This window comes from Panthera leo, chromosome C2, assembly GCF_018350215.1.
Source record: "Panthera leo isolate Ple1 chromosome C2, P.leo_Ple1_pat1.1, whole genome shotgun sequence".
NCBI classification, from domain to species: domain Eukaryota; kingdom Metazoa; phylum Chordata; class Mammalia; order Carnivora; family Felidae; genus Panthera; species Panthera leo.
In genome coordinates, this window is record NC_056687.1 from 52,524,736 (window position 1) to 52,551,197 (window position 26,462).

At 37.4% G+C, this 26,462-nt stretch overlaps 1 protein-coding gene across 8 annotated transcripts in view; it reads right to left on the reverse strand.

Annotated features, from left to right (window-relative positions):
- Positions 1 to 14,841: 14,841 nt before the first annotated feature.
- Positions 14,842 to 26,462, reverse strand: part of CBLB (Cbl proto-oncogene B) — a 221,128-nt gene continuing 209,507 nt past the window's right edge. For all 8 annotated transcript variants that reach the window (XM_042955715.1, XM_042955716.1, XM_042955717.1 and 5 more), the window contains one exon: positions 14,842 to 17,407. In XM_042955715.1, the coding sequence (XP_042811649.1) occupies positions 17,148 to 17,407 (260 nt within the window). In that variant the 3' untranslated portion in view covers positions 14,842 to 17,147. The remainder of the gene's footprint in view (positions 17,408 to 26,462) is intronic.

The window sequence follows — 26,462 nt, forward strand, 5'->3', positions numbered from 1 at the left end:
AGATATTTATATTTTCAGGAAAGAATTTTGTTTTATTTATTTTTAAATTTATCTATTTAAATGTAAGTTAGTTAACATATTGTGCAGTATTGGTCTCAGGAGTAGAACCCAGTGATTTTTATCATTTACATATACCCCCCAGTGCTCATCCCGACATCTACCCTCTGTAATGATGATTACCCGTTTAGCCCATCCCCCCCACTTCCCCTCCAGCAACCCTCAGTTTGTTCTCTGTATGTAAGAGTCTCTTATGGTCTACCTCCCTACCTGTTATCTAATTTTTCCTTCCCTTTTCCTATTTCATATGTTTCGTTTCTTAAATTATACATATTAGTGAAATCATATAACATTTGTCTTTCTCTGACTGGCTTATTTCTCTTAGCATGATACACTCTAGTTCCATCCATGTTGTTGCAAACGTCAAGATTTCATTCTTTTTTTTTTTTAAGTTTATTTATTTATTTTGAGAGAGAGAGAGAGAGAGAGAGTGCGCGCGCGTGCGATGAAGAGGCAGAGAGTGAATCAAAAGCAGGCTCCGCACCATCAGCACGGAGCCAGATGTGGAGCTCAAACTCACCAACCATGAGATGATGACCTGAGCTGAAACCAAGAGTCAGACACTTAACTGACTGAGCCACCCAGGCATCCTAAAATTTCATTCTTTTTGATCGCTGAGTAGTATCCCATTATAAATATACACCACATCTTCTTTATCCATTCATCAGTCAATGGACATTTGGACTCTCTCTGTAGTTTGGCTATTGTTGATAGTGCTGCTATAAACATTGGGGTGCATGTGCCTCTACGAATCAGCATTGTTGTATCCTTTGGATAAATACCTAGTAGTGCAATTGCTGGATCATAGGGTAATTCTATTTTTAATTTTTTGATAAACTTCCATACTGTTTTCCAGAGAGGCTGCACCAGTCTGCATTCCCACCAGCAATGCAAAAGCGTTCCCCTTTCTCCTCACCCTCACCAACATCTGTTGTTTCCTGAGTTGTTAATTTTAGCCATTCTGACCAGTGTGAGGTGGTATCTCATGGTATCTCATGTTTCTCTTGCTGTGCAGAAGCTTTTTATGTTGAGGAGGTCCCAATAGTTCATTTTTGCTTCTATTTCCCTTGCCTCTGGAGACATGTCTAGTAAGAAGTTACTGCAGCTGAGGTCAAAGAGGTTGTTACCTGTGTTCTCCTCTAGGATTTTGATGGTTTTCTGTATCACATTTAGGTCTTTCATCCATTTTAAATTTATTTTTGTGTATGGTGTAAGAAAGTGTTCGAGTTTCATTTTTCTGTATGGTGCCATCCAGTTTTCTCAACACAATTTGTTGAGGAGACTGTCTTTTCCATTGGATACTCTCCTGTTTTGTCACGGATTAGTTGGCCATACATTGTTGTGTGTCTCCTGGTGGTTTTGATTCTATTTCCCTGATGATAAGTGGTGTTGAGCATTTTTCCATTTGTCTGTTAGCTATCTGGAAGTTTTCTTTGGAAAAGTCTGTTCATGTCTTCTGCACATGTCTTCACTGGATTATTTGTTTTGGGGGTGCTGAGTCTGATAAGTTCTTTATAGATTTTTGATACTAACCCTTAATCATATCTCTATTCTGTATCATTGATCTATGTGTCTGTTTTTGTGCCAGTACTGTGCTCTCTTGATGACTGAAGTTTTTTAATACGGGAAAGAATTTTAAAATGAGTACAGTTGGGGTGCCTGGGTGGTTCAGTCGGTTAAGTGGCCGACTTCAGCTCAGGTCATGATCTCATGGTCCATGAGTTCAAGCCCCGCGTCGGGCTCTGTGCTGACAGCTCAGAGCCTGGAGCCCGTTTCAGATTCTGTGTCTCCCTCTCTCTCTGACCCTCCCCTGTTCATGCTCTGTCTCTCTCTGTCTCAAAAAAATAAATAAATAAACGTTAAAAAATTTTTTTAAATGAGTACAGTCAATATGTTCAAGAAAATAAGAGATTCCTGGAAGTTATAAAAGCAAGTAAAGAGAAATTCAGTTTTAGGACAGATAAACATAAGTCTTCAATATTCAGTAGATGTAAAGGATGTGTATTGTAATCTCTAAATGATTTTTGTTAACTACCAAGGGAATAATGAAACATTGTATTAAAAACTGATGATGGAAGAAAAGTAGAATAATTTTGAAAAGTTTTATTTACGCAAAGGAAGGCAAGAAAACATACACATAAACACAAACATATGAAAACAAATACCAAGACCATAAACTTAAACTTAAGAATCTGAGTAACTGAAATTCATTAGTATTGAACCTTCCAGTGAAAAGATGAAGGAGGTCATACTGGCTAATTATATTAATGTACATATATTTATATGAACTACACTTTAAATGTGTGAAGGAAAAGTTGAAGATAAAGAATTTTTAAAATGTACCATGAACACATTAGCCAAAAGACTGTGTATGTGGCTTTATTCATATCAGGAAAATATTTTTGAGGAAAAAATATTATAAGAGGTAGTGAGGGACCTGACATTTCATTATGATAAAAGTCAATTGATTAGGAACCCGTGACAGCTCAAATTTATATACATCTAATACCATAGCTTCAATCTCTATAAGGTTAATTAACAAAAAAGGAAATAGAAAAAAAAAACATAATTAGCTAAAGATTTTAGCGATCAAAAAATGAGTAAATACATGACCAAACAACTTGACTTAATTGGCATCAATTACATTTATAGAACATTGTACTATGTAATTGCAGAGTATTCTTTTCAAGCACACATGGACTATTTATAAAAAATAGTGCCTACACTGGCATCAAAGCAAATATCACCAAATTTCAAAGGATTAAAATTATTCAGGGTATATTTTCTAATTACACTGGAATTAAACTAAAGTAAGAAAAAAACTACCTAGAAAATTTCATTTGTTTGCAAATTAAGCAATATACCTCTTAATAACCAAATTCACTCAAGAGAAATGAATGCATATGTTCACTAAGAGACATATGAGTGTTTGTAACAGCTTTATTCATAATACTCCCAAACAGGAAATAATCCAAATGCCCTTCAATGGGTGAATGAACAAATTATATTCGTGCATAGCAATTAAAAAGAAGAAAGTGCTGCCACAAGGAACTATTTGGATGTGTTTTATAGACATATTGTTAAGTAAAAGAAGCCAAACACAATAGAGTACACACTGTATGATTTCATTTATGTGAAGTTCAACAACAGGCAGAATTTATCCTGATAGAAATCAAAATAGTGGTTATTTCTGGAAGAGAAGATAGTTTTGATTGGGATGCCACATGATGGAGCATTTGGGGTGAAGGAAATATTTCTATATTTTCTAGGAGGAAGTCACACAGGTGTTGAGTGTGTTTGTGTATATACATTTACTTTCAGCATGTTATTCTCCCTGTTAGGGACTGAACTGTGTCCCTCCCAAAATTCAAATGTTGAAGTCTTAACTGTCGGTACCTTAGAATGTGACTGTATTTGAACATAGGGCCTTTAAAGAGGTAATACGTTTAAATAAAGTCATATGGGTGGGCCATCATCCCATCTGACTGATACCCTCATAAGAGAGGAAGTTTAGACCCCAGAGACCCCAGGGTCACGTGTGCACAGAAGGAAGACCCTGTGAAGAGTCATCAAGAGGATGGCCATTTGCAAACCAAGGAGATAAACCTCAAGAGAGGCAAAGCCTGATGGCACCTCAGTCTTGAACTTCTAGTCTCCAGAAATGTGAGAAAACAAATTTCTGTTGTTTAAGCCACCTACTCTGTGGAATTTTGTTATGGCAGTCCTGGAAAACTAATGCAACCCCAAATTCAAAAATAATAATTTTTAATTGTTTACTATATGCTTATTTAATCCTTTCAACAATGCTATGAAGTAAATCCAATTGCCCTTATTTTACAGGTAATACTTAGGATAAGTGACTTGCCAAAGATCATGAAAGTAGTAACAAGCAGTCCAGTGATTTAATTATATGTTGCCTGACTCCAAGGTCCATACACTTTTATGTAGTTAGCTATTGGAGAGCAATGGTTGTGCAGGAGTTTCCATCAATATTCTTGGACATGAGCACTGATGGAAAGTCCCAGAGCTTGGGAGATTGTCAAAAACCAGTAATGTTAACAGGACCTCTAGCTTTGAGGGTGTGGGTGATGAGAGGTACCCTGAGAACACCCATCTTCTGTGTACCCATCAGCAGTAGTGAAGAAGCTGTTCACACTTGTAAGTTGATACTTGATTCATTCTACTCTAGCTAGTTATGAATGTTTCCCACCTTAGCCCTACACCATGAACTCTTGAAGCAAGGACTGTGTCTCATTTCCGTTATCTTATATAACATGAGACACCAAGTAAACACTCAACAAGTGTAGGCTGAATTAAATGGGAAGGACTGACAGATCTTCCCAAATGACCTTGCCCTACTTCACTTGTTTTCCTCGAAGCTAGTCCTACTCTCGTCTCAAATATCTAATGATGAAAAATAAATTGCGGGCTCACATCCTACTTCATGAGTTCTCTTGAGTTTTATTTGTTACTGCTAATCAATTATGCCAACTCTGACAAATGTCCCTGTTGAAAATAAAATGTGATGCAGCAGTGGATTTTTGGTGCCATATTTTCTCTGTTCTTTTAATATCTTTATTCTCCTCTAGAGCTTTATTTTATCTCTGTTTCTTGCATTCCCCAGATCCCTTCCCCTCTCTGCAGTTGTCTCCCTGTCTTTTTCTTCCATTTCCTCTGATTTACTCCCTTTTTTGGTGGATGTCACTGTTTCAGCATCTAGAGATTGATAATAATGTCTTGCTCTTGCACTGTAATTGCTGTGTCAAGACGGCAGGCGCAGCAGGCTGCCACAATTTTAACACTGACTAAAGAGGATATTTGCTACATGCTGATTAATTTCAGGGGAGGGATGATGCCTCACATGAGGATGTGGCTCTCAAAAAAAAATACAAAACCTCCTTGCTTCACTTTAAAGACAGAATCACTAACTATGCACTAGCACCCTCATTCACAGTGGTCAAAGTAATGTATCTTTCTTTTTTTTTTTTTATTTTTTTTAATGTTTATTTTTGATAGAGAGAGAGAGAGACTGAGCATGAGCGGGGGAGGGGCAGAGAGAGAGGGAGACACAGAATCTGAAACAGGCTCCAGGCTCTGAGCTGGCAGCACAGAGCCCGACGCGGGGCTCGAACTCACGGACCGTGAGATCATGACCTGAGCTGAAGTAGGACGCTCAACCGACTGAGCCACCCAGGCGCCCCAAAGTAATGTATCTTTCAATACATTATTAATTGGTGTTGAACCATCTTTTCAGAACTTTTTAAAGATAGTGCTTCTTTAATTTTTCCCAAGTTATTTTAAATAAATGAGAGACTGTACCACCATTTTTCTTTGTAGATAAGGAGACTGGGTCACAAATAATGTCATTATCTTTCTCACTGCCATGTGCAGAATCATTACTGATGACACAGCTAGAATTGCAGGGGATTCTTCCATTAAACCATTTTCACCTCCAACACACATACAGACGCACAGTTAATTAATGTAAAAACTAATAGAGATAATTCACAGTAATTCGTCTGTAACAATTATATTAAAGATTTTCCAATAAAGATCTGTGGGGTGGAATTTTGTTAAGCTAATGCACACATTCCATCTCACTAGACAGTGAGTCCCTGAGGACGATGTTTTTGAAGCAATTCTTCGGGGCCCTCGATGGTAAAAGTTGCATTTGCATAAATGAAGCATGGGATTGTAACTGGCACCCCGTGGCACTCCTAGTTCGAGATGAGGTTTGAGCAACACTGACCATATTTGCATTATAGGTAGCCAAAATATATATTTTAACCTAGGGGAAGCTTCATTTAAAAATACATTAAGAATTTGCACACGGCCTCAGTGTTGGACAGTCTTGTAATACGTCACGATTTCCTTGGTTTCAATTTACACAACTAAAAAATGCTGACTGCTTTGAACTCCCCTTCAAGTTGGAAGGAATATTATGAAATGACCAAGGATGGCAATAGAAATCCAGGCAAGCTCGGGTCTGGATGGCACATGGTGCGTATATCTCTTAAGATAAGGGCAAGGAAGATGAACACAGTGAGTTCTTGAGGGCCCTTCCGGGTCTACCCGTCTATGAAAATAACTCCTCAGTAATACCCCCAATAAGTTCACATTTAGCACATGGCCTGGAAAGGTTTCTTCAAGTGGGTAGATTTTGTACTGTGTGCTGTGGGTGTCCTCAGATAACAGGCATGAATGTAAAGCTCTCGGCGGCAACTTATCTCTAGGCTTCCAGAATTTAAGACTCGAGGATTTACAGCAAACCCACTGCCCTGATGGAAACCAAGGTCAGTTATCTTGCTCTGAACTAAACCAGGATGTGCTTAAAGTTAATCTCCCTAATAACGTACCAAAGACAGCTGCATCGTGAGCTGAAAGCTGGTGCAGAAGTTTCCCAGAAATTCTGCCTTAAATTCTGTTGGCTTTCAAATTCCTGCATTTACTGGAGTTTGCCTGAAAGTACACCCTCGTCTACAAAAGCTTCACACATATTGCTTCTGAATTCTCATTCATGGTGTACCAAAACCCAGACTGCGGTGTGTATGACGTGTGTATCATGAAGGTAGCCCCACCAGTCCTCTAATGGGAAGGGAACGGAAGTCTTCAACCTCAAAAAATATAAGATTTGATTGTCTTCATAGTTTTCATCAAGAGATGAAGTGGCTTATCTAGAATATTTTCCCCTTATAGATTTATATTTTCAGATCTCTATTTTGTCAGCTTTATTGAGGAATAATTGACAAGCAAAATTTTATATTTGAAGTGTACAACGTGCTCATTTGGTATAGACATTGTGAAAGAGTTCCTACAATTATCGCATCCATACCTCACATATTTACCTTTTTTTTTTTTGTAAGAACACTTAAGTTCTAGAAAATTTTAATTATAAAATACATTATTATCAACTATAATCACATTTTTATACATTAGATCCTCAGACCTTACTTATCTTATAACTCAAAGTTTGTACCTTTTAGCCAACCCCTTTGCTCCTCAGGGAAAAGTTACAGGTTCAGGGTTGCCTCTGGACCACCTGGCACTGTGACTGGCATGGGGTTTATGGCAAGAGTGCTTTTCCTTGGTAGGTAGGTAGGTAGCTTTTCCTACCTTAGGGATCCCTTCTCTAGGTTTTGGATTTCTCTCCGAGAAAAATGATCCGTGCGTAGCTGCGTATTTGCTGCGCCAATGGGAGGAGGGGAATTCAGAAGCCACTTATGTTGGTGTTCTTGGTGTTCTTCTCCCATATAGATTTAGATTCTAAAGAATGTATAGAAAAAAAGTCTAACCTTGATATGTTGTAGATGCAGAAACGTGCCTAGAGAGATGATAGTCACCGATTTGATTAACATTTCTCCTGGGTTTTTATATGACAAGAAAGTTGATACTGAATGATATCATGGACGAATGACTTCTGAAGTTATGGGCGAAGAATTTTAAAAGCCAGAATTTTTTCTGGGGCTTTTCTCACTGAGATGACCAAGACTTTAGAACTGCTAAGAACTTGAATAGCTGAAACTATGTATGGAAACCATAATACATGTATTATGGTTTCCATACATCTGTAAGCAATCAGTGAAAGAGTTCTAGTTCCTGATCGTTATAAAAAAATAAACATTTTATATATACATATAATATATATAACTAATATATATATTAATATATATATTAAAAATGTAGAGAGTATCACTGAAGCCACCGGAAGTCTTTTAAACTCAGCTGTGGATTTGCACAGTATCCTGTGGCATATATTCTTTCTAGATGAAGAAATTTGGGCATGAAGTAAAATCTGAGGATGGTAGAGTTTAACTTCGCTAAGGAACACAAAATAGAGTCTGAGCACTGCTACATCTATGCTGTGATTTAGCGCTTTTTCAGTGATATTTTATCAAATCCTTGACCATTCTCCTGGGGAAAGTGCAGCTTGAATCTCCTGATTTGTATCAGAACAGATCTTAATCAACAGTAGAGGGTTTGAACACTTTTGCATACTTTCAAATTTTCCAGGTGGAATGGTAGCGTGTGGTCCAAAAGGAAGCAAGTGCTCTTGTTCCAATCTTCAACTCCAAGTGAATTTAACGTAAGGGGTAACACCACAAAGAATTGACAAGTCACGCATCAAAGTGGTAGTGGTCCTTTGAGAAGAGAACAAGAACATTGGTCTTCTCAAGGCGCCGAAGTGCTGATGAGAGACATAAGTGTCCTTACATGCCATTAATCTGAAAGGCAAAGTATATTGAAGCTGAATTTGCAGTGTCCTTAACACGACAAGTTTATAGCCTCTCAGAGATTAATTGCATGATGGCCAAAGGTGCTTTTGTGTTACACGCTGGAGCTTTATAATGAAACAGATGTTTTTGGTTTAACCTGTGAGAATATTTGTTCCCCTTCCCTGCTTATTGGCTTTTCACTGAATCAATTATCTGCCTGTCTTTTGCTAAGAAATGGTAGGGTGTAATGTAATTTTTTTCCTTTTTAACATATACAGTGAATTAATAACAAAATAGGTACTTTATGCACATTGAAAATGGCTAGTTCGAATGACCCATAGTGTTAAGCCATTTTGCAATGCAGATTTATTAACTCCTGCACATTTTCAAGTTGTTATCACTTTGTGGGATTTGCAGTATATAGTTCAGCTTCAGCTACATGAGTATGTTTACTCATAGTGTTGACCAATTGCCAAATCATTTTTAATACAGAACAACTAGTCAATAAGGAAATATATTTATCTTGCCCACACTGCTGCCATATGCAATAATAGTAGTAGGTGAAGTCACGTGCTCATTTTCAGTTCCCTTGCTTGCCCACAAAACGATTGCTTAGATCTTGCCTGGCTGTTTTGAGATCTATTTTTAATATCTAATCTGTAGAGGGGGACTAATTGATAGGTTATAATTCGAGCTCTTCTTGTGAATTGTTGAATTGTTGAAAGTTATTCTTGACTCCGGCTTATGAATTCTCTTTATGTGCAGAGAGAAGATGCCAAGGATAACATACCTATTTCAAAAGAGCTTTGAGAACTAGAACCTTGAAAACAAAATAGAATACTTTCCCAAATCCAAAGTGCTATATAAATGTTTAATTATGTTAGCACTGATTTAAAAGCCCAATAGAGATACATTAGTCTTGCTTTCAACCACCTATTCCCCCTTATTTTGCAAGAAATTTCAGATAAATAGCATTGCACATCGCTCTTGATTAAACATTTATACAAATAACTGTCATGGTACTGCTGTTTTGATTCATGTCTGACAAGCCTCAGGTCTAGGTGCTTGTGGTTAAGTTTAATTTTCTGCAAAGATATTTTGCATCTTACACTGGAACATTTCTTCCGGGAAATGTGCGGTTCCTTTTGAGAGTAATTTCAGCACAATCAGTGATATTCTAGGTAAGTTGATGCCAGATGTTTATTTCATGCCCCACATATTTACCTCATAAACCAGCAAACAAATGAGGTTTGAATAGTTTCCTGTGGGAAAAGGAATGTCTGCCATGAAGGGAGGGAGAGTTGGGGATGAGGTTGGACCCCACACTGTTGGGTGATGGAGATAAGAGAGTCTTCACTGCAGTGACTGTGGGGCAGATAACTGGAGTTTTCAGCTAGAGGGCTGGACAGGGCTGAGCTTGCCAGGCAGGAAGTTACTCCAGAGACAGAAATGGAGTTGCCCAGCCCACAGCATCTTCCTAGTGAAGGACCTTGCAGTGATTTTGAATGCTTTTCTTTAAGCTACGGAAACCACCAAAGTCAATTTTAAATAAAATGGTTTTTGTTTTATTTTTAGTAACCAATTCACTGAACACTGTCAACCTGATGGGCTGCCAACACAAGTTATGCTGTAATTCCGCCCCCCGCCCCAATATCACGACTTTTGACTGTCAGTTCTCTCTTATCTGGTCACCAACATTCTAATCCAGTCTAGTCTGTTCAGGGTCTCCCAGCCCTGGCCAGGCTCCAGCCTCAGGGGTTAGAAGAAGAGAAGGAGCACGATCTATTCTTTTCTACCACTCCTCTTCACTTTTAGGTGTCTGCTGCTTCAGGGTTGGGACAGGGGACAGAGAGTTAAAGGGACACATTCTCTTTGCTTCACAAGTGCAACTGCAGCGAATCCTGGATGTTTTTCTTTCGTGTGTGTGGCAAGTCCCTCAGTGGAGGCTCTCATTGTGTTCTTATGTGAGTTCTTCAGGAGGTCGCTAACTGGGTTATTGTCTGACTCATAAGATACCCATTGGCCGAACTCCCTCATGACTGGTTTGGTAGCATGCACCCCAAAGTCTTTTGCTGCTTGGGTTATTGTGCCTGGTAGGTAGCCTTCATAGTTCCTGTCAGGATGGCTGAAGCTCAGAAGCCTTGACAGGAGTCTGCCTGTCCTGGGGGATATGATGCATCCTTGCCCTCCCCATGGTGGAGCTGCTTGTCAGTGATTCACTGCAGACCATTTTGTTTTCTTTTAACTCACATACTCACAGATGGCAGATCAGTAAGTCAACTGCACAGACATCCAATAGAAAGAAATGACAGTTTTCTAATCTTTGCAGTTGGCTTTCTGGAGCTATCCCTTGGATAGGGAGAGGTGGACTCAATCCTTAACATTCTTATCCATCACTCACTTCTCCCAGGTCAACCCCTGAATCCATCGTATACTTGGGAGGGTGCAGAAGAAAGTTCTGCTGCCAGCATCTTAATGAGTCCTGCAGAGGTTTGCTAGGTGGGTTTTTTAGAATATGGATGTGTTTCATCTGTTGTTTTATCTCTGGAGCTTTAGCCTCCTCATTCTAGGAGAAAAGGAAAAGTCCACATCAACATCTGGCCACATTTGGTATGAGGGGACTAAAGAACGCCACTAGTTTTCTTGCTTTTCTCTCTACCCTAAAGACAAAATTGATTTTTGTGCCTGAACTAGATTTTAAACAAATGAACAAAAAGGCGGCCTCTTGGCTGTAAATAAGGGGCTTCTGAATATTTGGTTTAGGTGGTCGTCAATGGGGAAGAAAACAGCTCTCAAGGAACCACACTGGCTTTGGCATTCCAGCCAGCTCACCAACTGTAATTTCTACCCTCACTGTTCTGGATTTTGAGTAACAAGCACAGGAAGAATGCATGAATGGTAGCAAAGGTTTTATATTCAAAACTCAACTCTGCAGTTTTTTGGCAGAATGTGTAGATCATTACCCTTAAAGTTTCAAATTTCCTGTTTAGCCACAACAGTCTTGTTCCACTGTTATCTGCCCTTTGCTTTGGCAGGCATGCTTCTCTCTGTGGTCTACTCTGGGGATTCCAAGAGATAAAATGTGGCTTAAGTGCCCTGGGTAGGGCATGTGGTAATGACAGCTGCCATTTATTGAGCATTCAATGGTACCAGGCATGTTCTGAGTTCTTTAGTGCATTTGCTCATTGAGTCCCCCAATTATCCTTTACTGTAGATGTGGTTGCCATCTTCCTTTTACATATGAGGCAACTAATGGGCAGAGAGGTTAGGATACTTGCTTAAGGTCACATAGCTTGGAAGTGGCAGAGGTAGAGATTGATCCTAGGTAATCTGGCTTCACAGCCTGTACTCTTAACCACTGTCATGTTGCCATAGGAATTTGTGAGCAGTAATCTCTAAAATAGACATTTGTCATAATCTCTTTATGAAGAAGTGAGTATTCTCTTAGCTTCTCAAGTTACTAAAAGACAGGTTTGAGCTTTACCAAAGTAAATTTTATAATCTCCTAGCTTTTACTTGGTGCATCTGAGTTTTTTGGTTATAAATAATTTTCCCTATCTCAACAGGGAACACAAACTGAGGTATCTACTGTGGTCATGTTAGTGAGTAGTTACATGTATCTTCTGGTCCATGGGTGAAGCAAGCAGGATCAAAGAAAGATACCATTTCACACAGAAGCTAGTGGCAAGCTGAAGCCAGAACTTAGGGTTGTTTCTAGCATTGGCTATTCAAGGGTGCAATTTTTATTTGAAACATCCTATTGTGCACTACGTACATGTTCTGTATTAGGAACTTGGGACACAGAAGTCAGATGCGCTACCTTTACGAAGGAAATTCAGTCTAGTTGGGACCATCTGTGGGATAAGGTGACTGCAGAACCACTTAGGTGTTATATTGCGCTGTGTTTGGCATAAAAAGATGGCATGCTCGACTCAATCTGTGGGATAAGATAGGGGGTGACTCACACAGGCAATGCTTGAGCTGGACTTTGAAAACTAAGAGTAGGCCAGACTGGGAAAAGGGAAAGGGATATTCAGGAGTAGCGCAAAGACATAGAGCATATTTCGGCAATTGTAAGCTTAGCAAAAGTGATGAGGGCCTTGGGTGGGAGGGGAGTATAAACAGGAATGCAGACAGGGAATCCCTATCATCGGAAGCCACTGGGGACTAACATTGGATTTGAAGTTCAGAACCTTCATTCTGTCTTGCATTGGAGCCTGGAAGTCAAATTCTAAAAGAGTCATAATTCAGACCTAAAGGAGGGTAGTGTCAGTAGGGATGACAAGGAAGCAAAAACAGGTAATTATGAATACTGTTCAAGTTTCATCTGAAAATCAAGCAAAAGAGGGACACGAAGAAAAGGCATATTAAAGGGAAATTAAATTTCCCTTAGCCTATTGCCTGCCATTTGATGTGGCAATTCCTGTTAGACACACCCTAATTCTAGTTATTTTCATGGTTACTGCCAACTCTGACCTCCAGCAACAGATTGCTAATTCAATGGTTCCTAGAATCTTAGATGTCTTGCACAGTCCTTTACTAAGAGGCACCAACATACTCTCTTCAGCCTTTTCTGTGTTCCTCAGACCCATTATTTCTCACCTTTGCCTAAGTAGCCATGTTTTAGCATGTGTGCTACTCTTAGTTGAAATGTTTTACCTCTGGAGTTTTCCTCTTTTAGGCTGACAAAATGTTATACAGCCTTATCACTAGTCAAAATTTCCAGAAGGAATGTGTCACTCCCTATTTTGCTTCTGAGGTCCTAGAAGAGGCCTGATGGTTGTTAAAAGTATTAAATGTTTTACTAAGTTCACATAGTAAGGGCCCATATAGTAGTACATGGTATATACAGTAAGGGTCCCATAAATGTTCTTAAGCATTTACTATAAATACATAATTCCAGTACAATGTGACCATTTCTTTGTAGCATTTATTGTATTGGAATTATTTGCTTATATGTATGCCCCCATTTAATTGTATGTGCTTGGAGGGCATAACTATTAAGGGCATAAATACTATTACAAAGATGCATGGGATTTTGCAGGTACTACTTTCACATTTTATGGTTCTTGATATAAAAGTAGTTATTAACATTTTTTTTTTCATTTCCATTGTTCCCTCCCCGTTATATACTTGCCCATTTTATATGCTCTCCATTATATAACAAATGATTAAAACTATCAAAAATTTAGAGAAAATTAGATGTTAGTTGATTAGGAATTATCAATTATATACCATGTCATCGGAAATGCTTCAGCCTTTCCCAGATAGGATTCTTGTAACCTTACCGGAACTCTGACTTTCACGTCTAAGACACAGAAGGAGCTTATTTATGTAAATATCTTAAAAGGATATGGTTTTGGTATTTAATAACTAATACCCATCTGGGATGGGCATTTGGTACCATTTTGTCCAGTTAACTTTTGAATCCAATGTCTTTTGTTTAACACAAAGAAAACATAGAAATGCTGTGAAAGAAATGTTTGTGTTCATTAGAAAAATATATACCAACTCTGCATTTTGTTAAGATTCATTTTATAAAATACCTTAAAAGAACAGATAAAGTACTTGAGTTTACATAATAACCAGAATTGAAAAAAGATGAATATAAATTAATTGAACACATAACTATTTTGCCACATTAGACAAGTTTTAAAAAGGCATTAAAAAAAAATAGTAATTGGGAAGAAACCCTTCACTCTATTGCTGTCTTTTTCTGGCAACTTTTCCTAGAAGCACTAAAATTCCAGGTCAACAGGCAGTACCTGTATTGTTGAAAACACACTGTAATTTGCTTCCAAATGTGTCAGCTTAAGAGAAGAAAATGAAAATTTTAACCAGGTTAGATAATTCAGTGCAAATTAAAGCTTCAAGTTGAAAATTCAAGAGGAAAAATAAATGTCCAAACTGTAGGAAATGCTTATGGAACTGAAAAAGAAAAAAATTCACATTATGAAGAAATCTTTGCAAGTGTTCTTGTGTGTGAAATATTGAGTTAACAAATGGACCCTTTGAAGTTGCAATTAGGGCTTTAGTAAGACTATTTGCAATGCGGGCGATGGGAGGTGAACAGGCAAGAGCTAAAGGTCATGTGGAAGGAGGTTCAAGTTAACCATAAGCACTACTCTGATTCAATTGTAGAAAATTTGGCCAGGGTATTGCAGACATCAAGGGGAAAAAAATTATGCAGACTAATTTACTGGGTTATCATTGAGGATAAGTACTTCTATCCCCAGAACATGTTGGGGGATGGAGGAGAGCAATATTGGCCATGATTTGAGTATATGGATTATATGGTGTACTGGCTCAAAAAATAATTGTATTACTAAGTCTTGAGAAATGGAAGGAATGTCTAACTTTCTGGATCACAGTGAAACCAAGTCACCTTCATTTCCAACCCTTAATGGGTAGTCACTTCTATGATTAAAGTATTTAGGTTTATTTCTACAAAAAATATATATTTTTTTTAGTTTGGTAGTCGTTGGTAATAGGTAGCAATGGGCTTTTCATGACTGTTTGAAAGTTTCCCTCTTTCCATTCCACTCAGGTTTTTGATTCATTCTTTTTCATGATAAAACTGATGGCTACTATTGGGTACAAGATGCAGAGATTTTAGTGGGGGCTAGCACATTTTCTTTGCAAAATAGATTTAAAAAGTCTGTCTAAATTTACTATATTATCACCAGTCTTTTTCTAATTCTCACTGGAAAATTTCACATATTTGAAAATTGTCTGAATGAAGATGTACTATGTTTCCTAACATTTGTAGTTTATCTCATTCCCTATTAAAGTTATAACAATGTTATCACAATGAATTGGCAACTTTTGGCTTTTAGTTGTACCTATGATCAGCAAGTCATAAAAAAACAAAATATACAGTGCTATTTCAATGTGACATCAGAGACTGGTTACACAAAAGTGAATAATCATGATATATGCAGAGTTCATAAATCAATGAAGAATTAGCTGATGCAATTTTTTAAAAGTACAAAAACTGCACTCCTCCACCTGGAGGAAGAACATCTAAGGAAAAGTAAAAATTCCTCTCCAGTGACATTAACCAGTGCAGAATCACTTGAAATTAAAACACCCAAGACCTGTGACTCCTCTCAAGGACCTCCTATCGTGATAGCCAAATTGACGAATAAGGATATGTGGCACATGCCTCTTTGAAAACAATGCATTAGTTCACCTCCTCAGGTTAACCTGGTGGCTGTTCCAGTCCTGAACATGGACTTCCCTGGGGTCCTGCTAGCTGTTTGGTCCTGTCCTTTCAAAGCCTGAAGCTCTCAGATGCATCCTATTACATCACACTGGGTGTGAAGTTTAGAGAGGGAATGGTAGAAAGGTGCACAAACCCGCAATTAGTCCATATTTAGGGAACCTTCTGTGGGTTCAAGCATTTTACACAGGCCTAGTTTTTGTCCCATTTCTCCACTACTCATTAGGCTTTGTCCATCAGAGAGAGACTTTTACCACCAAAAGCACAGATAAAGAATAACAAAACATTATATTGGAATCAGTTGCGAGTTTGTGCTTTAAAAACATAGTGCCTAATGGCATCAAGCACATCATAGATGCTCAATAAATATTTGTAGATTAAAATAATGTTTCTGAAGAACCAACCTCCATTTTGGGGGAGAAAAAAAAGCAAAACTAGATGAATTTCTTTCCCCTGACTGGATGGAGCAATGAGAATCTACAAATCAAATATGAACTCTAATTTGATTGCAGAGATTTTGCCAAAGGAAAAAAAAAACATTGCCACAGTAGCATTGGCACTTAACAGTGCATCAAAGATTTAACTTTTCCACTGCAATGTGAGCTGGTTCCTAAACCTGTTAGGTACCAGAGTATAATCACTCAAATAGGAAATGAACTCTATTCCACTTCGGGAAAGGTATGGTAATTTTATCTGAAAATTATTAATATATTTCAGGGAGACGGCCCTCTTACTCAGCATGCCTCAAAGTAATGCAGGCATAAATGTCAGGGGACCTCATTATATAACTTCAGTACGGCATTGTCATGTGCAAGTGTATTTCTCCCACATCTGCAGTAGTTGCTTTCTAATATTTTATATTTTTACAGAGTAGTGACACCCCTGGGATGGCAAAGATGAGAATATGGGAGGTTAAAGATCAAAAAACTTACACTAAAAAGGGATGTTCCTTTAGATCATATGAAAACCCCTTATCAAAAGGCAGTTAGTTCATTGACAAAAAAATGCTTTATACATTCATAATTTTCCCATCTCACAACAGCAAAGGTTTCCAAAGAAAAGACTCAGTAGTGAAGGCCACACACTTTTTTTTTTTTTGCATTAGTTTGACACATTGAAAATCTGAACCTTTAAAGCATCTTGTAAATGGGAGAAATGGAACTGGACCTGGGCAGGAGTGGGGACGGGGCGGGGTGGGGTGGGAGAGATCAAAATGAACATGTGACTTAGCTGTTGACGTGGACAGTGAGGGAGTTGGTGGGAGATGTTACAGCAGACCTGACCACTCTACCAAGGGTCTGTAAAGAACACAGTACAGGTATCAAAAAAACAAAAACCCTAAAACGAATCTAAAAACAAAAACAAACTGCAACTTCGCCAACTTGTAAACAAGGAAAAGCATTTCACAGACTCAAAGTTCAAGGGAAGTAAACGTCTTTAAATTATTTTTGTCAGTTCAACCCTGATTTAAAAGTATGGCTAGCAGAAATAAGCACAGCTGTTGACATCCTGAGCAAGCAGCTGTCTTCTGAGAAGCAGCACTTCCAAGCCTCTTCTCGAGATGCCACACGAGGAGACACCTTCTCTCACTTGTCTCTTTTCCATGATCCTGGAATATCGAATGCCTGCCATTTTGGTGTTGACAGTCTTGGCTGCTATAGATTTAGACGTGGAGAGACTGGAGGCGGGAAGGCAAATTCTCGGAGGATGCTACGTGCCACTTCGACGTTATTCTGAGCTATCTCTAAGGCTCTCTTCACTTCTTCAAAGGCATAACCCTCTCCCATGAGTTTTGCAATTTTCGCATCAACATTTTCCAATGCTGCCTCGGGCCCATGGGGTTTTCTGTGGTGGATTTCTGGTGCAGTCCTGCGGGGTCGTGGTTTAGGAGGTCTGGCTGGTGCTTGTGAACCATCTGTAGATTTTAAAAGAGAGACAGCATGTAAATAATGGGATAAAAATAAAGACAACTTATCGGTATGATCTCATTCTATATGAAAATGCTGTCATTATCTCCATAAAAAATTTTTTTTCTCATTTTTATATACTATTGTAGGGTAGGTTATATTGTCCCCATTTTGAACATTTAAAAAACGGAGTTAGAATGTGTTGGAAGTTTGAGAAATTAATACAGATTTCTTCCCAATTCTACATAGTATTCTTTAAGCCATATAAAATAAGGGATAGAAAAGGGGAAAAAAATTAAAAAAGAAAGGCTTTCAGTATGGGAACACAGCTTATTTTTTCCTACTATGGTGAAGGAACTTTTTTGGGAAGTTTCTACCAGAGGAAACTGTTACAAGGTTGTCAACATTCCTGGGAGGACATCCCCATCGGGTCCTCCATTCCACCCAGGCCACAGCACAGTTACTCTGAGCAATATGCACCGTAATGTCCTGGCCTGTCTGATTTTTTAAGTTAATCATGCTGTCAACTGTGCTGGGGAAGGGGGGAAATAGCAGGTGCTTCGGGTCTACTGTTAGTTAACCGGCTGAACAGAAGTAAACAGTGCTTTGTTCAAATACTGTATCCAGATTGCAACTTAGGAAGTTTTGCTAAAGAAAAAGCAAAGCCAGTGGAAACCTCAGCAGTGAAGATTTGGGCTCCATATAAGTCCCCTGATAAGTTTCTCCAAGTTAAATCAAATGACACTGGTAACCATGAATGGAGAGTAATCTTACTAAGAGAAAAAGTTACAGACCACCATGGCACACAGATCACCAGGGCAGGGACCAGTAGCTTGAAAAGGCACTTCTGTTGTGGAGTTCCATAATATCTATACTTGGTACTATATATCAAAAGCCTAAATTAAAAAAAAAATGAAAATAAAAATTGTCAAATTTATGCCATGAAATACATTTATGGATTTAAGACTCTTTAAACATCAATGCTTCTTTAATATCTTCCGCAGACCACTGACAAATGTCCGATGATAAATCAAAGTTAAGTGAATGAGGAAGTGAGGGTACAATCCAAATGCCTTGTGACTCTGGTCTCCATCCTCTCCTTCCTCGTCTCTGCTGCTTTGCCAACTTTCCCAATACCTTCATGGGAAATTGTAAGCAGATATTTTCAATAATAATCAAATTGAAATAAAAAATTATCTAGTCCATTCTTTTACATTTTTCTTACAAGTCTATTTTTCCATGAGAAGGTAGCTTGTAAAAAATACCCTGTTTACAATTCTAGCAATATAGCAGCATAGAATACATATGTGAAAGCCTCCGGTATGAAGATACTCAGTTCCACACCACATTGTATGGCAGTCTTAAATTTTCTTATAGGATACTGCCCAGTTTGAAAAAAAGATATAGCTGTAGATACAGCTTATTAAATTACGCTCATATACAAGAACATACATTAATTTCTGGTTCTTGCTCAAGTCTGTACTGTTTCTTGCATCCGTAACTAAACATCTCAAGTTAATTATGGTCTGCTAAATTGCATTTCTTACTGTGTTTTCAGGTTCCATTTATTTTCTATTAAGTATTTCCATTATGTCACACAGAGATGGACAATAAATTTTACTTCACTTCTAATCATTTCCAAAAAAAAAAAAAAAAAAAAAAAAAAAGATTAGAAATCCTAGCAAGCTTTCTGAGCTTCAACACAGAATTTATACATTGAAATCTTGTCTGTTCTGATTTACTTTTGGGTGAGAAAAGTACTTAGACTTAAATACAAGTCTAAATTCCTTGTATTCTATAGGTAATTCTTTAAGAGTTTTTTTAATACTGTTATTTTGTTTTTGTCCAAAATACGGAGAAAGGCACATGAATGTCAAGCATCTTTGAAAAGAACAGCTAAATATATCACATAAGTGGGAAGGCTACTGTGGCAGCCAGAGACATATTGAATAGTATAACTGACAATGAAGTCTTAAGATTTGGAACTTTTAAATTTAATAAGCTTATGTATTTTTAATTGAAGTACAGTTGACATAAAATATATTAGTTTCAGGTGTACAACAATGATTTGATATTTATATACATTACTAAATGCTCACCATAGTATAGTTACCATCTGTCACCAAAGTTATTACAATATTATTGACTATATTCCTTATGTTGTACTTACAACTGGAAGTTTGTTCTTCTTTTATTTTTAATGTTTATTTTTGAGAGAGAGAGCGCAAGTGGGGGAGGGACAGAGGATGTGAGGCAGGCTCTATGCTGACAGCAGAGGGCCTGATGCAGGGACTGAACCCACGAACTGTGAGATCATGATCTGAGCTGAAGTTGGATGATGAACCCACTGAGCCTCTCAGGTGCCCCTCGAAGTTTGTACCTCTTAATCTCCTTCAGCTATTCTGCCCATTTCTCAACCCCCATACAACTACTAGTTCTCTGTATTTATGAGTTTTGTTTTTGTTTTTGTTTTTTTTTAGATTGCACATACAAGAGAAATCATACGGTATTTGTCTGACTTATTTCATTTAGTATATATAATACCCTCTAGGTCAATCCACATTATTGCAAATGTCAGGATCTCATATTTTACGGCTAATATTCCAGTGTGTGACTTTCTGTGTGTATATACACCTTTATCCATTCATCTATGGATGGACACTTACATTGCTTTCATGTCTTGGCTATTGTAAATACTGCTGCAATGAACACAGGGGTGCATCTATTTCTTTAAGTTAGTGTTTTTGTTTTCTTTAGAAAAATACGAGAAGTGGAATTACCCTCTACCCTTTTAATGTGTTTATGTAATATTGCATATACTTTTATTATGAACCTCCCTTAACTAATTATTGTTGATACAGTTGATTTTACCACTTTATAAGTAATTGATCTACTAGTTTTACTATGTAAGGCCTTTTTTATTTTTCCACTTAAGAAGTCCCTTCAGCATTTCTTGTAACGCTTGTTTAGTGGTGATAAACTCCTTTAACTTTTGTCTGGGAAACTCTCTCCTTCAATTCTGAATGATAATCTTGCCAAGTGCAGTATTCTTGGTAGTAGGTCCCCCCCCACCCCCCACTTTCAGCACTTTGGATGTATCATGCACTCCCTTCTGGCCTGCAAAGTTTCTGCTGAAAAATCAGCTGGAAGTTTTATAGGTGTTCCCTTATAGAGGTAGTTGCTTTTCTCTTGTTGCTTTTAAGATTCTCTTGTTATCTTTAATTTTTGGTATTTTAATTATTATGTGTCTTTGTGTGGATCTTTTTGGAGTCATCTTGCTTGGGGCTCTCTGTGCTTCCTGAGCCTGACTTTAGCCTGAGCTACAGAAGCTTGTAGCTATTACTTCTTCAAATAAATTTTCTGCTCTTCTCTCTTCTGGGACTATTATAATACAAATGTTAGTATGTTTGATGTTGTCCAAGAGGTCCCTTAACCTATCCTCATTTTTTAAAATTATTTTTTCATTTTTTCTGTTCAGCTTGGATAACTTCTACTGTTTGGTCTTGTAGATCACTAATTCATTCTTCTGCATCCTCTAAGCTGCTGTTGATTCCCTCTAGTGTGTTTTTCAATTCAGTTAGTATATTCTTCAGCACTGACTGGTTCTTTTTTATATTTTCTTTGTTGAAATTCTGAGATCATTCGCTCTTCTCCCAAGTCCAGGAGCATCTTTAAGACCATTTATTTGAACTCTTTATCTGTTTCAATTAGTTTTTTTTTTTTTCCCCTGAGGTTTTGCCTTGTTCTTTCATTTGGAAATTATTCCTCTGTCTTCTCATTTTGTCTGACTCTGTTTCTACATATTAGGTAGATCAGCACTGTCTCCTGATCTTGAAGGTAGTGGTCTTGTGTAGAAGGTCTCCTATAGGGCCCAGAAGTACAGTCTTCTCCAGTCATCAGAACCAGGTGCTCCAGGGGTATTCCATGTGTGGTTTATATGCGGGTGGGGCTGGCCTCTCCCCACCCCAGGGCAGGAGTTCCTTCGGGGGGCAGCATGCTGGTCCTGACCATGGCTGCCCTCCAGGTGTGTCAGGGCAGGAACCACTTTGGAGGGACATCTGTAGGAAGTGGCAGGGTGGGTCCACAGGGGAATGCCAGGGTGGGATGAGCAGTGCTAGGAAAGTAGATGGAGGGTGTCTGAACTGGTGACCACCAGCATTGGGCTAGCTAGGCTAAAGGAGGGCAAGAAAGATGGTGCCTGCCAACACTTCCATGCCTGGAAAAAGTTTTTACAGATCTCTGTCCCTCCTGCGCATGTTCTATGATAATAAATTAACACTAATGGCACCGGTCCTTTTTAAAGTGCTGCTTCAGTGCTAACTCTTGGAGTGAGTTTATGTGTGGGCCCTTTAAGAGCAGAGTGGAGTCTGAATTTCCTATGGCCCTCTGGTTCTTCTGGAGTTAATCCCCACTGATTTTCAAAGATATTATGGGGTCTCATATTCCCGATGCAGATGCCTAGGGTCTGTGGGGGGGTACCCAGTGTGGGGCTTGAACTGCCTGCTCCAGCGAGGACCTCTGTCCCGTGATATCCCTCCTGCTTGTGGGCTGCCATTCCAGGGGTTTGGTTCACAGCCACATTTCCTCTCTGCCCCTTCTACCCTTGTCAATGTGGCTTTTTCTTTTTGTAGCTCTGGAAGAGCTGTTTTGCTAGTCTTCTGGTCATCCTCAGAGACACTTGCTCTATGTGTGGTTGCAGGCTTAGTGTGTCAATGAGAAGAGGTGAGCTCAGGATCGACGATGCTACCATCTTCTCACCTTAAAGGTATGTATTTTTGATCCTAGTAGATAACACTAAAAAAAAAATGGTACCTTTTACCAGGAAAAACCCCCAGGAAACCCATCTGTTATATAAGGCTGCTATAATTAATACTGGCAATGTAATTTGCGGATGACTCTTCTTTACTTGAAAAAAATTAGTAAACATAATTCAAGAAATCTAAGTTAAACAAGGAAACACACACACAATGATTAAGTCAACCCGAGGGTAGTGAAGGTATCTCTGATCCTGAAACTGGTATTTTTTCGTTTTACACACAAAATATCAACTAGGGAAAGTGATTCAAATGACCTCTAAAAGGAATCAGGACAGATTTTAAACACAGTTAAAAAAAAAAAAGACTTTCTTAAAGCAAAGATTTATTTTCCCAATTGATATTTTCCCTTGAAATTCAAAACTCACATATCCCAGCTCATTTAAACCTAGTCCTCATTGCAATGTTAGGGCAATGTTCCTCAAAACAATGCTGGCATCTCTTCAAAATCTCATAAATGCTTGAAATTTTAATTTTATCATGTATTGGAGCCTACAAATAGAAGTAAAATGGACTCTGTTTCAACTTTTGGCCACTTGTTATATATAAATTTCCATTTATTAAGAATATTTATTCAATTTGGCATAGCTTAATTTTTGTTCGACTGTTTTAATTGGATAGAATAACTCTGTACCAGGTAATTGACAGCTACAACAGAGACTTCACTTGATGTAGATGAGGAACATCACATAGAGATGGGACTGGTCAGATGCATCTCATTCTCACAACTAAGATTTTGAGTGACCTTGAGCTAAGTAATTTACTTGTACAATTCTCACTTTCTAAATCTACTTTCCTATCTCATTTTTAGAGGTATTATTTATCCCTTCTCAGTCAGGCAGTATGCAAATTAATTAATGTAATGGCCTCTTCAGCACATATATTGAGCATTAAAAAGAAAGGACAATGAATTCGCTCTCTATGATAACTGCTATACTTAAATGCTATGGAACAGTAATTACTCTAAATTAATAGCAATGTCAGAGAAGTGTGGAAGAGGGGGGAAAAAAGCAGGGGATTTGTTGTGAGTGCCTATTTTTATACAGAAAGCTTTTAAGGAAGATCTGTTATAACCTGAACTAAGAGTGGAAACTATTAAAAAAAAAAAGTGGGGAGGCATTTTCACGCTCATCATTAGAGCAAATTACTTAAAACCAATCCTTCTTTCTACACATCTTTTTAAAAAACTTACAGACAGCCTTCACTTTCCCACTTGTCATTTTTTTACAATGTCTAAAAGAGACACCGGGTCCTTATTCCGTTTAGAATGTGTAGGTAATAGAAAGCAGCAGTGAAACAGAAGATGAAACTATCTCATAGTTCCCGAAATGTTATTATAATTTTGGAGTCCGCTGGAATTACTATGAATTTTTCCAACTCTATGGGAATTTCTGTACCTGAATAAATGCCATCCTTGTGTATTCTGGTGCCGCTGCCCATGCTCATCATCGTTTTGAACTATGAGCAATGGCAATGATATCAAAGTAAGTGCAAGAATACTTGGAGCGTGGGTTATAAACAGTACATCTTTTTGAAGCACCAGTTTTACTCGAGGAAGTGAGAAAGTCAGTGTTTTTTTAAATACCAAAATGAATACAGATTTACCAAGGAGGAAAATGTAAAATTTGCCTAAGTTTTTAAGATAAAACAGACTTTGAAGCAACTTCCTGATTGTCCACTTTTGGTTAAAGCCACAGTCTCTGTGCTGTTCAGAGAAAGTGTATCAACAAATGATACAAAATACATACATATATATATATATATTTATAACTATATAATTACATGTTATATATATTATCTCTCTATACATAATCTATATATATTTAAAATACTCAGCCTAACATTTGGCCCACAGTAACTGCCTTTTAGAAATGATTATTATGTACAATCTGAGACATAATCTCTGTTAATTACTACTTCATGGCTATTTGATTACAGACACCAAGACTTAGACTACTGATTTTCTCAACTAATGATATCTGAGAATTAATGAAACTAATGATATCTGAGAATTAAAAGAAAAATACGAATTTAACTGATCAAGGCATTAGAAGAAATTTTAAACACATCATCATTATGACTTCGTTATTCTTTAAGATAGATCAACTAACTCTGGAACTTATTTATATCATAAGCTTCAATTGCTATCCATAGAGATACTCTGATTTTATAAGCACAGGTTTTAATACAGCTTTCACTAAATTACAAATAAAAAAATCTTCACATACATAGTGGTAGCTAATTATGATAGTTAAGGCTAAAGTTATGTAATTTTTTAATACATCCAAAAAACTGTTATAGGAGAATTACATTATTAAATTTTTAAGAAAAAAGATTCCAGATATTGTGGTTTGAGAACTAAAACTGTAAGGAAAGACGTTTGAGGCAGTTGAATTGTAGTAAAACCTTAACACTACGTTTTCCTTTATTGAAACACCAAACAAAATCTTATACATATAATTTATCTTTAAACATCTTATCACTAATAACTCCACAGTTCTAACCCTTGAGTGAAGTGAAGCCATGCTTTTCAACTGAGATCTTAATAGAGATAATTATAGAATATTTGGTCTTAATATAAAATTCACTCAATATTCTATGACTTTCCTTTAACCTAGTTAAAAAAAATAGTAGTATTGGAATTAATTCCTCTTCTGATGAGACTTCCTTTATTTTGTCAGTGTATTTGGTAATGAGAGCTTTTACCAAACACATTTAACATAAGTCATGTGCTGAAATTCTAATTTTTTAGTAGTATCTTCAACTGCCTTCTACATATTGAGAAAATGAAAAAGCTTCCCCAGAGCAAATGCCACATTTCAGCAGCACGAGCACAAACATACTTATTCTACTATAACTTGGATTCCCTAGATTTTTAAAGAATGGCATTCAAACCAAAGCACATTATCTCTTACAACAAGAGAAGAGGAAACTGGAAAATTTATAAAAATGCACACATAGCCCGTATAGTTATGGACCTATGTGACTAATATACCCATGTTAAGAAATAAGATTAAAAAAAAAAAAATGTCTGCCTCACATACAGGTATATATGCGAATGTTAACAGTCTGGTGAAATCCACTCTTCTTTTTTGGAAATCCACTTATTTCTGATGAACTATTATGACATTCATATCATTAAAAATCAACTGTCACATCTAATGTATTTTTGGGAAGCAATAAAATATTTGGAAGACTGTTGCTATATGTAGACATACATGTACCCAGTCTTTTTAGACAAGAAGATAAGGAAATATTTGTAATCAATGAAAAAGTATTTTTAAAATTATAAAATTTTTTTTAATGTTTATTTTTGAAAGAGACACAGAGTGCGAGACAGAGTCATAGAATCTGAAGCAGGCTCCAGGCTCTGAGCCGTCAGCACACAGAAAAATATTTGACCCCAAATATTTTTAAATTTTTAAAAAATATTTTTCACATAAAGTTGATATTTAGAACAACATAAAAGACAAGAGAAACTGAATTTGTAGGATGCAGCAGTTATACAAGAATCCTTAAAGGTCACCTTAAAAAGGCCTTAATGAAAACATGTCATGCAAAATAAGGACTATTAGAATCCTAAAGGCACACAGCACCTAGTCTCAAGTTTTCAATGGAGAGACCTAATCCAAAAGGCAAAGCCAGCCCCTTTGCTGCTGTGAAATACACTAGTGGACAGCCTGTTAGTCCTGTGAGCTACATGACAGCAAATTATCTTGATGGAAAAAAAGAATCTTATTTTTCTGTGGTTTGACTGTGTTTGTAAAGAGAGTTCAGGGAGAAGGTTGAAATGTTTGAAGTTACAGCTAGCTGAGGCCTTCAGAGCAATAATCAAGACAATTTTATCACTCAGGTAAAAGCCAGTTGAAGCTTCTGGTAAATCCCTATTTGGGTATATTTTCACAAGGTTGTGACTCAAAGTTCCTCCTTGAAATTTCTAGTGTAATGCTAATCAGAATTCCTACCATCTGAAACCGTATGTGAATGATGTTCCTCTGGGCTATACAACACCCACATATTATGAAGCAAAACTGTAAAGAAGCTGTGTAAATACAGCATTTTGGCCACAACTTTCAAAAAACTTGAATATATGTTTCTTTTAATCCAGAGTTGGTGGCAGTGAATATGTTATTTTAAATCAGTCATGGTACTTTCCTGAAGGTTATATTTTAATGTTATTCCTTAAGGGATTTGTTTCCTTCTCTTATATAGAGGCTGTCAGATAATGTCACTCCTTGAATTACACATT